General features: G+C 41.6%; 1 protein-coding gene across 2 annotated transcripts; it reads left to right on the forward strand.

The window, feature by feature from the left end:
• Positions 1-1,411: 1,411 nt before the first annotated feature.
• LOC106564933 (protein phosphatase 1 regulatory subunit 12C) lies at positions 1,412-13,801 on the forward strand. 2 transcript variants are annotated; one of them, XM_014131466.3, is made up of 20 exons: positions 1,412-1,990; positions 2,526-2,700; positions 2,811-2,941; positions 3,223-3,341; positions 3,629-3,788; positions 3,999-4,143; positions 4,524-4,598; positions 4,911-4,990; positions 6,558-6,667; positions 6,767-6,831; positions 7,098-7,231; positions 8,505-8,592; positions 8,719-8,836; positions 10,152-10,261; positions 10,783-10,847; positions 10,940-10,979; positions 11,209-11,313; positions 11,793-11,843; positions 12,034-12,084; positions 12,534-13,801. In XM_014131466.3, exons 1-20 carry the CDS (start codon positions 1,767-1,769, stop codon positions 12,618-12,620), a joined length of 2,133 nt encoding a protein of 710 aa, XP_013986941.1. In that variant the 5' UTR covers positions 1,412-1,766; the 3' UTR covers positions 12,621-13,801. The 2 variants fall into 2 exon arrangements, with proteins under 2 accessions (XP_013986941.1, XP_013986942.1); XM_014131467.3 differs by having other exon boundaries at positions 1,414-1,990; positions 7,101-7,231.
• The last annotated feature ends 572 nt before the right edge of the window (positions 13,802-14,373 follow it).

Here is a 14,373-nt window from a genome sequence, read left to right on the forward strand (position 1 = left end):
CTTTGTCAGAGTGACCATTGTGTTCTTAGTCACCTCCCTGACCAAGGCCCTTCTCCCCCGATTGCTCAGTATGGCTGGGGCGGCCAGCTCTAGGACATGCACTGTCAACTGTGGGACTTTATATAGACAGGCGTGTACCTTTCCAAATCACGTCCAATCAATTGAATTTACCACAGGTGGACTCCAATCAAGTTGTAGAAATAATCCAAGGATGATCAATGGAATAGGATGCACCTGAGATACATTTCTTGTCTCAGCAAAGGGTCTGAATACTTATGTAAATAAGGTTTCTGTTTTATAAATGTGCCAAAATGTCTAAAAACCTGTCTTCACTTCGTCATTATGGGGTAGTGTGTAGACTGATGAGGAAAAACATTGATTAAATTCATTTTAGAATAAGGCTGTAATGTTACAAAATGTGGAAAAGGTCTAGGGGTCTGAATACTTTCCGAATGCACTGTATAATTGATAAAGTAACTCTTCCCTTGTAGAATGTTGACAGCAGTATAAGACATTGTATTTTTTAACAGGATAAACTTTATCCCTCATGGCCCTGACCAAACCGGTAAATTGCCCGTCAATCTTCTCCACATGGCCAGGCTTATAGTGGTCTTCTCCCCCTTTAATGCTCTTATGCTTATCCTTTAAAAATGCCATAAGGTCTGAGATAGACACCAAGTCGACATACTGTACAAGCAATTATCTAGGCTAAGTAATACAAAATGATTTTATGATCTACTGCTCTGCTAGCTGAACAATTATCTAGGCAAAGTAATACAAACATATATTCTGATCTACTGCTTTGCTAACTAGGTAGCTAAAGTGTAGTCAGTGGCTAAATTAGACAAAGGGGACAGAAGAATTTCTACACTTTATTAAATTAATTTAAATACAGCACATGGAATCATCTTGGATTTGATACAGGTCTCTGATTGCGCTTGCTGAGGTCTTCTATGTTGGTAATTAGCGTTTCGAATGTGAGAGTAAATTGAGGCAAATATATTGATAAAACTCACCTTGTCTGAGAGAGAATTAAACGGTTGTCAAACCGTCACAGCAAGGTAAGCCTACACCAAACACACACTTAATTTAAAGTGTTTGTAAAATTCCCAACGTGAAAAATGTATGGAATTATTTCCATGTTTTACCGCTAGGTTTTATAGGTATTATGACCCGCCCACTGTGGCGGACTATTGGGCAAAACAGACAGGGTTGGCTAAGATTGTTGACAACATATAAACTATATTTTGTGTCCAATGTTTATTGAAAACATAAATACATTTGCACAGTGAGCACTTGTCTCTCAAATACATAGTTACATTGTTCGTTAATTAGCTAGCACAGTTTTGTCACATTAGCATAGACATTGCATCAGTCTCAACACCCCAACACAATACATAGTATCAATAACAAGATTAAACTAGCTGAAATGAGCCACCTACGATGTCCCAACATGGCAGCTTCTTGTCATTGTTGCTATCTGGCCATCCAGAATCACAACAACACACAGACTTCTGCCTCCATTGAAGCGTGCGCATCGTTTTCGTTGTCAGCTAACCCATCTATGGGAGAGCCGCTCCTTAAGCAGACCGGAACTGTGACATTTTTTTTCAATGGTTAACGGCCTGAGTGGGACATCTTCATTTATGCACCATCTTTGGCTTCACACCCAGTGTTTTGAATAAGGAAGTGAAACTATACACATGGAGGGTGTGTCTTTTCTATCGAATATATATTTTATTGGATAAAGTCCTCGTCGGATAATAATGGGTGACACAGCAAAGGATAAACGGCAGGAACAATTGAAGCGCTGGTCCGGTTCAAGCACCGACAGAGAACCGGGTGTGCCCAGGCGAAGGTGGCGGGGCAATGTCGAGGATGCAGGCGGCTCGGAGGCCTTGAACAACGTCGTTTCAAAGGACCATTCTCAGGGTGTGGAGGGAAGCGGATCGACCACCGGGGAAGCCCATAGTATTCTACTCAAACGAAGGTACTGTATTGTCAGATTGCTGCATTACTAACTAGCCAGCTAGCTAGATTCTCGCTAGCTAGCTAGTACTATACCGGATACTATTCAGGAATGCTATGCGTGGGCTAGGCACTTGCTAGCTTGCTTTGCTGAAACTTCAATGTTTACCTCGCTAACTAGCTACGTCTGTAATCACAACAATAGTACATTCGTGTGTGCTTGTCTAGTAGTATATTTAGATCAGTTCTCTACAGTATTCGACAGGATATGCAGCTAACTCACCCACATTGGCTGGCTAGTCATTTTGGAAAGCTAGCAGGCAGTTAACTAGTCAGCCAGCAACATAGTTAAGTTAGCTAACTACATATCTAGTTAGCTACAGGCCACCACTGTTGTTGACAACCACTGGGTTTAACATGGACTATTTGGAGGAGGGGAATATGACCTGCCTTTCATGTATGCAAATAATGAGGTTTGAGTAGCTGCCATGGAGTGCTGGTAAAATATTCACTTTAATATCCTGAGTAATGTCACTAAATGATGACCTCAACTGTAGGAGGCGAGTGCGGTTTGATACTGCTGCAGAGTTCCTGGCAGCTTGTGCCAGTGGTGACACGGATGAGGCCCAGGAAATGCTGAAAGATGCAAGAGAGACAGAAGGCAAAAATGGAGACTTTCAGGGAGAGGTTGTGAATTGTGCCAATGCTGACGGAATCACAGCTCTTCACCAGGTAAGGACTTGTGGTAAATGAGTAGAATCAAGTGTCTGTGTATTGACTCTACAACCTATAGTCATACTGGAGCTATGAATATCATCATCCTCTCTCCTCATTCACTGTAGGCTTGTATAGATGGGAGCATGGAGGTCATGGTCTTTCTCCTGGCTCAGGGTGCCAACATAAACCAGGTGGACAGTGAGGGCTGGACTCCGCTGCATGTGGCAGCCACCTGTGGGAACCTGGAGATCACCGAGTATGTACAGTATATCACTTCAACATCAGGCAATAGAATAGGGACTACCTATGAAAGCTTTCTACATTCCTCTGTTATAATGTTGGGCTGTCGTTGCAATTGAGTTAACCTGATTTTGTAGCCTTAGCCTCCCTGTGCCAATGTTTCTCCATTCAACAATGCTGTATTGTTGTCTGGTACAGCAGGGCCTGTAAAGCTGGCCAACAGCTTTTTGTTTACTCTTGGTTATGTGGCCTGTTTCTCTCTTGTGGATGGTTTCAAACTCTCTTTCTATATCTCAGTTTCCTTTTGCAGCAGGGTGCGTCTCTCACTGCTGTGAACTGCGATGGCGACGTCCCCCTAGATATAGCTGAAGACGAGGCCACTGAGTCGCTCCTGCACCAATACACAGTGAGACAAGGTGAGTACTGTACTACCAACACAGGGAGGAAACAAAGGATAGATTCAGGGTGATAAGTGTTGTGGTGTCTGATTTATAAAGACTTACTTAGGTACTGAGAAGGAAGGGAAGCCAGGGCACACTCTTAGCCAATTTTTGGCTTGTGATGCTGTCACATTTTATATTGAGCTAAACAAGAATAAGGCTCCCCCTTTTTCAGTGGAGTTGAGAGAGGAAGAAGCTTCATGACTACCACTTTTTCCACATTCTTGTTCAGTTGTTGATTATACATTTCATTCCCGTCTCAGGTGTGGACGTAGAGGCAGCTAAGCGGGTGGAGGAGGAGCAGATCATGAAAGACGCGAGAGCCTGGCTGACAGAGGGGCCTCCCTCAGAACTACGGCACCCCAAAACTGGGGCTACTCCCCTGCATGTGGCTGCAGCCAAGGGCTACCTGGAAGCCATCAAGTGAGTGTCCATGACCGTGTCCCAATTCTCTCAAAAACCCTATTTTTCTTGTCTCTCCCTCACAGCCACTCTGACAAGCTCAATAACTCTTTGAGTTTATGGAAAAGCAGGGCATTGTTAAAAAACAAAGAGACAAAATGAATTAACTCAATTGCATAGGCTTTCTGCTTTGCTCTCTGTGCTAAGCCACTCTGTGTTGTTGTGGTTCAGACTGCTATGCCAGTGTGGTCTGGACGTGTCAGAGATGGACTGTGATGGCTGGACGCCTCTCCACGCAGCGTCACACTGGGGTCAGGGAGATGCCTGCAGGATACTGGCTGAACAGCTCTGCGACATGGAGGCCTGCAGCAATGGGGTGAGACCGACAGACAGACTAGAGCCATACACATGTATACCAGTGGAGGCTGGTGGGAGGAGCTATAGGAGGACGAGCTCATTGTAATGAATGGAATTAATGGAACGGAGACAAACGCGATTTCAGTATGTTTGATGTGTTTGATTACTGTTCCATTTATTTTATTCTAGCTAATTACAGTGAGCCCATCCTCCTCAAGACACTCAATGTACTGGGAAATATTGTCGACTGCTTGTATACCAGGTCTCTGTAGTATTTGTTACTACTTTTTGAAATTCTAGGCTAATATAGCTTCGTCATGTGGTAGGAAGTGTGATGCCACATAATGTCTTGCTGCTTCCTTTGTGCTCTGTTTTCATTTTGCAACGTAAACCCTGCAGGGTCAGACTCCGTTTGATGTCGCTGATGAGAGTGTTGTGTCACTGCTGGAGGAGCTGTCACAGAAACAAGCCAATGTGAGACTTCCCTTTTTTGTCACTGTTCATGTGTGCAAAATATTTCTCTAGGTGGCCAATACAAAATTGCCTGATTGGGAAATATTAATTGTAGATTTCACATCTTTTCAGAATATTTTCATTTGACTTGTTGCCATATTTGCCATGTAATATTGGGCTGTTCTGCAAAAGGCAGTCTTCCTATGTTTCTCTTACTGATGAGTGATGTTGCCATGACTCTTGCTACTTTATCTGCCTTGCAATATTATTATGTGTGTTATCTAATGACAGTGGTCATATTTTTGTCACTGATGACGGAGTGTCCCTTCACAGTGGCGTAATGAGCAGTCCATCATGGACAGACAGAACCCTGCAGGCTCTACTGCTGCAAAAGCTGATAACAAACGACGGAGGTCAGTATATGCCTTATTACTACTGCATCTTATAACAAACAACAGATATGCCTTATTACTACTGCATCTGATAACATACAACTGAGGTCAGTATGTGCCTTATTATTACTGCATCTGATAACATACAACTGAGGTCAGTATATGCCTTATTATTACTGCATCTGATAACATACAACTGAGGTCAGTATATGCCTTATTATTACTGCATCTGATAACATACAACTGAGGTCAGTATATGCCTTATTACTACTGCATCTGATAACATACAACTGAGGTCAGTATATGCCTTATTACTACTGCATCTGATAACATACAACAGGTCAGTATATGCCTTATTATCACTGCATCTGATAACATACAACTGAGGTCAGTATATGCCTTATTATCACTGCATCTGATAACATACAACTGAGGTCAGTATATGCCTTATTATCACTGCATCTGATAACATACAACTGAGGTCAGTATATGCCTTATTATCACTGCATCTGATAACATACAACTGAGGTCAGTATATGCCTTATTATCACTGCATCTGATAACATACAACTGAGGTCAGTATATGCCTTATTACTACTGCATCTGATAACATACAACTGAGGTCAGTATATGCCTTATTATCACTGCATCTGATAACATACAACTGAGGTCAGTATATGCCTTATTATCACTGCATCTGATAACATACAACTGAGGTCAGTATATGCCTTATTATCACTGCATCTGATAACATACAACTGAGGTCAGTATATGCCTTATTATCACTGCATCTGATAACATACAACTGAGGTCAGTATATGCCTTATTATCACTGCATCTGATAACATACAACTGAGGTCAGTATATGCCTTATTATCACTGCATCTGATAACATACAACTGAGGTCAGTATATGCCTTATTATCACTGCATCTGATAACATACAACTGAGGTCAGTATATGCCTTATTATCACTGCATCTGATAACATACAACTGAGGTCAGTGTATGCCTTATTATCACTGCATCTGATAACATACAACTGAGGTCAGTATATGCCTTATTATCACTGCATCTGATAACATACAACTGAGGTCAGTGTATGCCTTATTACTACTGCATCTTATTTTCTCCTGTTTCTTTTCCTCTTCTGATCTGTAGTATTTATTTCGCAGTTAGACTGTAGTTGGAGTACATTTGCAGTTAGGCTGTAGTTGGAGTAAATGTGGTGGGCTTGGCCTCAACTATCAAATATATATATTATTTTCATGCAGAAAGATGGTTTTGTCTTCATTAGAAATGTAGATGAGATTCGGTTGGATAGTTCTTCATTGACTGTTATTTTACAAAGATGGCTGACTATGAAAAAGGCGTCTTCCTTATAAATAATAGCAGGGATTGTGTTGGACAGTGTCAGAACTGGATGCCTTCCTCCTACATTCCGATATTATCTCCCATGTATGCACCAATCCAAAGCTTTTCAATGCATGGAGGGGAGTGAACGAGAGCACCCTTTGGGAGAAGGGTAAAGAATCTGAATGCAGCCTGTTTCTGTGAAATGCAGATAGTGATCATCTCTGTGTGTTTCAGGACCTCCGTGTGCAGGATGAGCAGTAGGGAGAAGATGAATGTGCAGGACCAGTCTAAAGAGAGGAGGTCTAAAGGCCTGGAGCTCAGCGAGGAGAAAGAGAGCAGCCCTGGTATAAAATATGGCTGATCTCACACACACACACACACACATTTTGAATACCCATTCATGATTACCCACTGACTAGAGTACACCTGTCTGTCTTTCTTAGAAGGCTCCACTCTATCCAGTCCAGACACAGAGAGTGCCAACTCCACCGTCAGCCCTGCTGAAAAGGTAAGGCATGTCTCAATGCATCTTAAGCTGTACTGTAGATGTTGTGTAGTCTACCTGGGCCTGTCATGCTTTACACACTTACCTATTCCTTATTTTGTATCTTCGCTGTTGACGTTCACAAAATGTCCTTTACATTTGAACGTCAAGAAAAATGTGAATCATCAGCCTACCAACAGTGACTCGATTACTGTCAAGAGGAATGTTATTATTTCTCTGTATCAACACGGTCCTGTCTTGCCCGTGGTCCTGTCTTGCCTGTGGTTCAGCAGACTCCAGAGGAGAAAGATGTGGAGGAGCGGGACCAGGACAGAGCCAGTCGTACAGCCCGGGTCCAGCCCACCCCCCAGAGGAAAGACCCCCTGGCTGATAGTCCCAACAACACCAACCCAGACAGACGGAAGTAAGAGCCACATGACACACATTAAAGCTTAGTGGCCTGGCACAACTATAGGAAAGATAGGTGAATAGTTGGTGTAGCAGGAGGCAGGGTGTGGCACATAAGAAGGAAGTGATGATGAGAGCTAATGAATGACAGACTCAACACACCGGCAGTTGTTCAAGCACTATCAATGTGTTTTAGTAGAGGAGTGTGTGTCTTCTGATGTAAATTAAGTGGATGTGCTTTTATGGAGCTGTGTGGATGTGTTCTTATGGAGCATTCTGAATATACATCTTCTAGTGGAGCTGTGTGGATGTGTTCTTATGGAGCATTCTGAATATACATCTTCTAGTGGAGCTGTGTGGATGTGTTGGAGCATTCTGAATATACATCTTCTAATGGAGCTGTGTGGATGTGTTCTTTTGAAGCATTCTGAATATACCATCTTCTAATGGAGCTGTGTGGATGTGTTCTTTTGGAGCATTCTGAATCTAAGGGTTCTAATGGAGCTGTGTGGATGTGTTCTTTTGGAGCATTCTGAATCTAAGGGTTCTAATGGAGCTGTGTGGATGTGTTCTTTTGGAGCTTTCTGAATATAAGGGTTCTAATGGAGCTGTGTGGATGTGTTCTTTTGGAGCTTTCTGAATATAAGGGTTCTAATGGAGCTGTGTGGATCTGTTCTTCGAACCAGCGACATTTCGGTTACTGACCCAACGCTCTTGTTAGTCTTGATCGCCCACTGGAGTTTATAGTTTACCCATTACCTACCTCTTTTAACACTACATCACTGACGTTAATACAGAATTGTAAGTTAATATGCTAATAATTCATGTGAATGTGATAAAACGTGTGCTCCGTTGATGTCTGTGCGGAGCTTGATTAGTAATGCCTTGGAAGAGAAACGTGAACTCTATGTAAGTTAAGAAAATGGAAATCTATGTATAGAGTTGATTATTTTATGTATAGAGTTGATTATTACAACTAACTGAACATTTTCTGATGCTGCGCGTCAGTGTGGATCATTTCTGATATTTCCCCCCTTTCAGGGGTATAACATTACAGTCGTGTATAGCTAATAGGCTTTGCGTTTGTAGATCGACTGAGGTGAATGAACCTACAGCAGCCAAGGTGATAATGGCGGGGGTCGTTTTTTTTGCTGTTCTCCAAATAGCATTTAAAAGTTTATTTAATTGTAAATAAATGCAACAAAAAAACTCCTCACTAAAACCCCAACCCTGGTTACGGCTCTGAATCTAAGGGTTCTAATGGAGCTGTGTGGATGTTTGCCCCTCAGGTTCCAGGCCCCTGTACGAGACGAGGAGTCTGAGTCTCAGAGGAAAGCACGGTCACGCCTCATGCGCCAGTCTCGCCGCTCCACACAGGTACCGGCCACAATAAACCATCTCTTTACGTCTCTTACAGAGGACTTCAAATGGATCTCGTCACCTTAACTGACCACCTTTTTAGCATAAATAATAAACATGATTTTTGCTTGTTTCCTGTGAAAGGGTGTGACGCTCACTGACTTGAAGGAGGCGGAGAAGAGCGTAGCCAAACCAGCTGATCCAGCACCCAGCAACATCCTGCATGTCAGCCCTATAGTCACCATAACACCTGCTGAGAGAGGTGAGTGGGACTGTGGTGGGGGAAAAAATGTGCTGTTTTCATTTAATTAATATTAATGCCATTCAGGAAGACAGGATTATGAATCCTAATTTAAAAGTATTTTAGTGTCATGAAAACATCATGTTGGCAATATCAAACGCATCCTTTAGCCTCTAGCCTTGGTGTCTGTTAAGGGCTCAAAATTGCAACCAAAACTCGTATTTGTGACCGTTTGACTTGGCAGTGCAACTCACATTTTTAATTGGATGCTACGGTGCCAGTGAATTATTATTTTTTTTCTTCGCGTTACTTTTTGGTTCACAATTTTCAGCTTTTTTTTTTATTATTATAAAGGTATGCAACAATGGGTATGCAGACCAGGTATTCATAAAGTTTGGTCCGAAGTCTTGGTTTAATCTTTGCAAAGCAAAATTGAGTCATGTGCTGTTTGAATGAACATTCCTAAAGGCTTTCCCAGAAAACCTTATCAATTAAATACCTGGCTGAATGATATCTTGATGATTTGTAACAATTGCACGGCATTTGTTTATCAAACTGTGCCATCACATGTAGCCTACATTGTACAGTACCGCTAGCCGAACACAATGACCTCTTGCTAGGTGCACAATTGAATTGAAGGGCAACTACAATTTTGTTTTTTATTGTTCCCAGATCTCAAAAGTGTTCTCCCGATGTGGTTTAAGCATTGTTGTGGACAGAGAAAATCAAATTTGAGGAATTTTTCAACCCCAAGTTGAAATTCTGAGGGAAAACTATTAATTTTATTGGGCCCTACAATCGCTAGCAATAACACCCTTTTTAAGATTGCTCAAAGATGATATTTTTTTATGGAGGGTAGGTCATTATAGGCCAGGGCTTTCCAACCCTTTTCCTGGAGGTTTTCATTTCAACCCCAGTTGTAACTTTCCTGAATCAACTTATCAACCAGCTTATTATTAGAATCGGTTGCGCTAGATTAGTGTTGGAGCGAAAACCTACAGGACGGTATCTCACTAGGAACAGGGTTGGAGAGCCCTGCTATAGGCTACTTACGCAGCCTGCAAATGAAACATTTTAATTGATGCGCGCATCATCTGCTTTCCTTGGCCAGCATTCTTTTCATTCGGGCCAGTAACTTTCAGTTGGCATTGGCCCAGTGTGCCACTGTCAGGTCATTATCAGCACGCAGCGGCAAAAAAATTGGTGCAACCATATCATGTGCTGGTGGCGTCAACAGGAAAAATTGTGTCACCGGTGGTAAAAGTTAGTTTTGAGCCGTGCTGTTGAATGCCTTTGATCTATCAATGTCTGTCATTCTGTTCCTATTGTATTGTAGACACTGACCCAGTGAAGGAGGTCGGGTCTGAGGGAGAGACGCGGCTAGGAGTGAGGGACCGACGGAAGGGAAGGAGAGAGAGACGCTCCACCGGGGTGGTTCAACTAGGGGTAAGCGGAGGAACCCCTTCATACATATTCATAGTATTCGTGCTAGAGCTATTGACGTCTTTGTTCTCATCGTTTGACCATTTCCTCTTTTGTATAAACTGATTGAACTTTAATTTGACTATCAACCAATATCACTCTTTCTTGTCCACTTCCAACATGCCACAAGTACAAAATAAATATTATGTCCAACAAAGACAAAGAGGAAATGCAACAGTATGTTGTAACCTCATACTCAGAACAGGAACTCATACCCCACCTGAAATGTTGGGGTTTTTTCTTCCCTTTTTCAGTTGTGTAATTGCTACATTTCTGTATTTTGACTGCTTTATAGTGTAGACCTGAAATATAGGACTTTCCCCCCCCACACACAAAATGTTGGAATCTGATGGTTTGTCACAAAAATGGTCTTGTATTACAATGCCTGGTAAAATATTAGTGGTCAATGTCAAACGTACCATTGTTAACGTGGTATTTGTTACAATGTTCATTATACACTGTAACTATTTTTTTTTTTTTACAAGAATGAACATTTGGATGCAATGGATGAAGCCCAACAGGATGAAAACCACTGTCATAGTTCACCCAGGTAAGTGTTTTTTTAATTTCTATACTACAGTATCCTGAATTACTAAACCTCTTTTGTATTGCGTAAATCATGTACTCTGTCTATCTTTGCAGCGAGCCTCAGTTGGGAGATTCTTCACCAGAGTACAAAATGGTATGGTATTGTTGACAACTCCCGGTGATTTTTAAATACACACATTCTTCAGGCACTTGAAAGATGGAAGCTAAGGTTTTAATAAGTGAGAGAATAACATGCTCTGAGGGGAATGAATGGATGCAACTCACGAGCTGGGGAATATGAGTTTAAGCCGCTTAAACTGAATGTATTTAGAACTGCAGAGGCTAGGCTATGACCGAATCCCTGTATTTGTGTCGCCCCCTAGCTGTACATGTCGGTGCTGCAGGAGAACGGCCTGCTCAGAGACAAGCTGCAGGAGACGGCGCTGCTGCTCAGCCAGAGCAAAGTGGAGCTGGAGAGACTCCGACAGGTGAGGATATGATCCTGTCTGGATGTTGATGGACCATGGTTCAAGATCTATGGTGTATAACAAAGCCATGTGCCATGACTCTTTTCCTTGTCTTCTCCCGCTCATAACTACAGATAGGGAACTACAGATAAGTCTGGATATGATTATCAGGTATTCCATTTCAATATATTAGATCCACATAGCAGTGGAAAGGAGGGAGACGAAGAGTATTGGGACACTGTCAGTCTGTCAGGGAGGCAGGTCCTAGAAGTGCTGTCGCTGGTCATGTGGCGGGACCTGACGGTGTTCTGTGTCCGCCTCTGACAATGTGGAGAGAAGTTACGTTGTGTAAGACAAACAATACACAGTATTGTAGGAACACAAAGATGGATTCCAGATTATAGCACACAGAATGTGTTGGAATTTATACTGCTCAGCTTCTGTGTTGAGCTGTGCATGTCAATCACTGGCCCTGTTGTAACTGTCTGTCGCCATTTCAGAGTCAAGAGAGCAACACAGAGAGGCCGGCCCTGCTGGAACTGGAGAGATTTGTGAGTCCCCTCTTAAACTGTCTGTATTCATTTTTTAGGGTCCATTTCACTTTTAGCTTCCCAATTCAGGAAATTATTTATTTATTGAATCAATTGAGGTCAAATGGAATATAACCTAATGTCATTAGCTGTAAAGGCTGCATACCTATGTGGGAGAGAGTTATAAAATCAGTATCTGTTTTACTCGCAGGAGAAGAGAGCACTCCAGAGAAAAGCAGTGGAACTGGAGGATGAGCTGAAGGTATAAGGGCATTGTTCAGTCACCGGGGCTAGCCTATTTAACTCATATCTTGTCTGTTCAGACTTTAATTAACCTGCATAATTGTTAGCATTGATTTATGTTGTTTGGGATCCTACTAACTACCCAGAACAACCTCAAGCAACCCAACATACTGACCGCATACCCCCCCCCAAAAAAAACGAAACTACTGAAAACATTAACCACATAAAAGTACTCAAACCAACTCCAAATTACACAAACAATTCATGACAATCTACCCCAAACACTATGTAAAACAACCCAAAAAATGTGTTCTGAGAATATGGTTTTATTCTGTACTGTTCTACATTGCATTTATCTGTAACATACAATGACCAATAGATTTCCATCAACTGATCACGATGATAAAAATTAAAAAATCTATTTGTCCCTGATGTTTTCTACCCTCCCTTGTTATCGTGTATTTCCAGGTGCTGGTGGATCTCCGAGCAGACAACCAGAGGCTAAAGGACGAGAATGCCGCTCTCATCCGTGTCATCAGCAAACTTTCCAAATGAGCCTCATCTCCCAAACCTCTAGATGGAGAAAAGTGTTAAAAGTTCCTGTCTCTTGCCCAACTCACAAGGCACATACCGGGAACAAAACCCAGCATTAAAAAACTGCGTTCTGCTCTGATAGAAGACCAACGATGCGTTTGTTCAATGACATTTTTGGATTTATAACTGGAAAGAATAGTTTTTGCAGGGTTATTATTCGCCTTTGGTTTGGCTTCACTCATTACTCGATCTACTGTATAACAAGCTGAACTGCACCTCCTATGGATTCACAGGGTACTGTACGGTGTTCCTGTTCAAATTCTTTAAAAGTTTTTTTTTTTTTTTTTTGGACCAAAATATTTTGTGCTTTGCTTCTGCATTACCTTGTTTAAGGATACATGTGTTTTTAAGATATACTTTAATAACCATGCAAAGTGCGCGCTTACGATAACATGGTTTTACTTCAGAGTACATACCACTAGACACCTAAACAGACTGGGGGGGGCGATGCAAACGGAAGGTGCTTCAGTTCTGAGGAAAGGCAGAGAAGGTTGTTATTAGGTTTTGACATGCATATTCCACAAAAATGTGCCAAAAACACACACCCCCATTTACGGCTTGTTTGGCATGTTGTTTGGGGAAAGGTGAAGTGAATGGTATGTCTCTCTCAGGACGAGTCTGGGTCAATACTGTACTTGAGCTGACTACTGTTAAAGTTGGACCAAACTGTATGTGCATGTTAAGTTTTTTTTGAATGTATATTTATGTGTATATTTATGTACAGGGGCCCTCTCCTCTTCCAGTGATGTAGTAGTAATGGTCTCTTTTATTTAGGAAAGGATGGAGATGCTGGGTGCTCGTACTGTGACGGAGACCTGTTAGTTAGTCGACAGGCAAGATGGGTCAAGTTTTTTTTGAATGTTTACTGCGTTTTTTTGTTTTTTAAAATGCATGCCAAATTGTATTTTGACAATGTGCCTTTCTATATATATTTGTAATTAATATTTACACAACGTCAAAAATAAAATACAGTATGGTAAATTAAGCTTGCCATCTCCCACCCCACAGTTCCTGTGTGGTGAAGAGAATAAAACTCATGATCAACACCTTACCTAATGGAGACATTAAGGAAGCACTGTATGTGGAAGTTGATGCTCATTTTATTTATATTGTGCTTTTCATTAAAGGTCCAATGCAGCTGTTTTTATCTCAATATCAAATCATTTTTGGGTAACAATTAAGTACCTTACTGTGATTGTTATCAATTAAAATGGTAAAGAAACAGCTTCTTAGCAAAGAGCGATAATCAAGCAATAATTTTGCTAGGACTGTCTGGGAGTGTGGAGGGGGCAACTGAAAACTAAATGTTTAGAACTCTCTTTCTTATTGGTCTATTAACCAATTTAACCACCTGGTGATGTCACCAGGCAGGCCAAAACTCCATCCCACCAAAACAGGCTGAAATTTTAGGCGGTCTTTTCAAACAGCTCTTACACTAAAAGGGTATTATCATTTTTGCAATTTCACGGTATTATTCCAACCTCATAGTGTGGAGATATAACACAGGAAAAATCAAGTTTTTGACTGCACTGGACTTTTCAAGAGGAATCTTAGTAGGTAAAAAGAAACATGAATAATTACATCACAATCAGTAATGACTCCACAGCTGAGTTCTGAGTTTCCTCTTTTTCTGCAACACTTGCAAGTGTATCATTTTACAACAGACATAATATCCACTAGATCAAGGCTCTCCAACCCTGTTCCTGGAGAGCTA

Source organism: Salmo salar, chromosome 12 (assembly GCF_965601325.2).
Source record: "Salmo salar chromosome 12, fSalSal1, whole genome shotgun sequence".
In the NCBI taxonomy this organism is placed as follows: domain Eukaryota; kingdom Metazoa; phylum Chordata; class Actinopteri; order Salmoniformes; family Salmonidae; genus Salmo; species Salmo salar.

Bases quoted from the DNA above. Each gene is read 5' to 3' on its own strand.
- LOC106564933 (XM_014131466.3), top strand. From the start codon at position 1,767: ATGGGTGACACAGCAAAGGATAAACGGCAGGAACAATTGAAGCGCTGG. The intron at 4,599-4,910 runs GTGAGACTTCCC...GTCCCTTCACAG, and splicing joins TGTCACAGAAACAAGCCAAT to TGGCGTAATGAGCAGTCCAT. The intron at 6,832-7,097 runs GTAAGGCATGTC...CCTGTGGTTCAG, and splicing joins CCGTCAGCCCTGCTGAAAAG to CAGACTCCAGAGGAGAAAGA.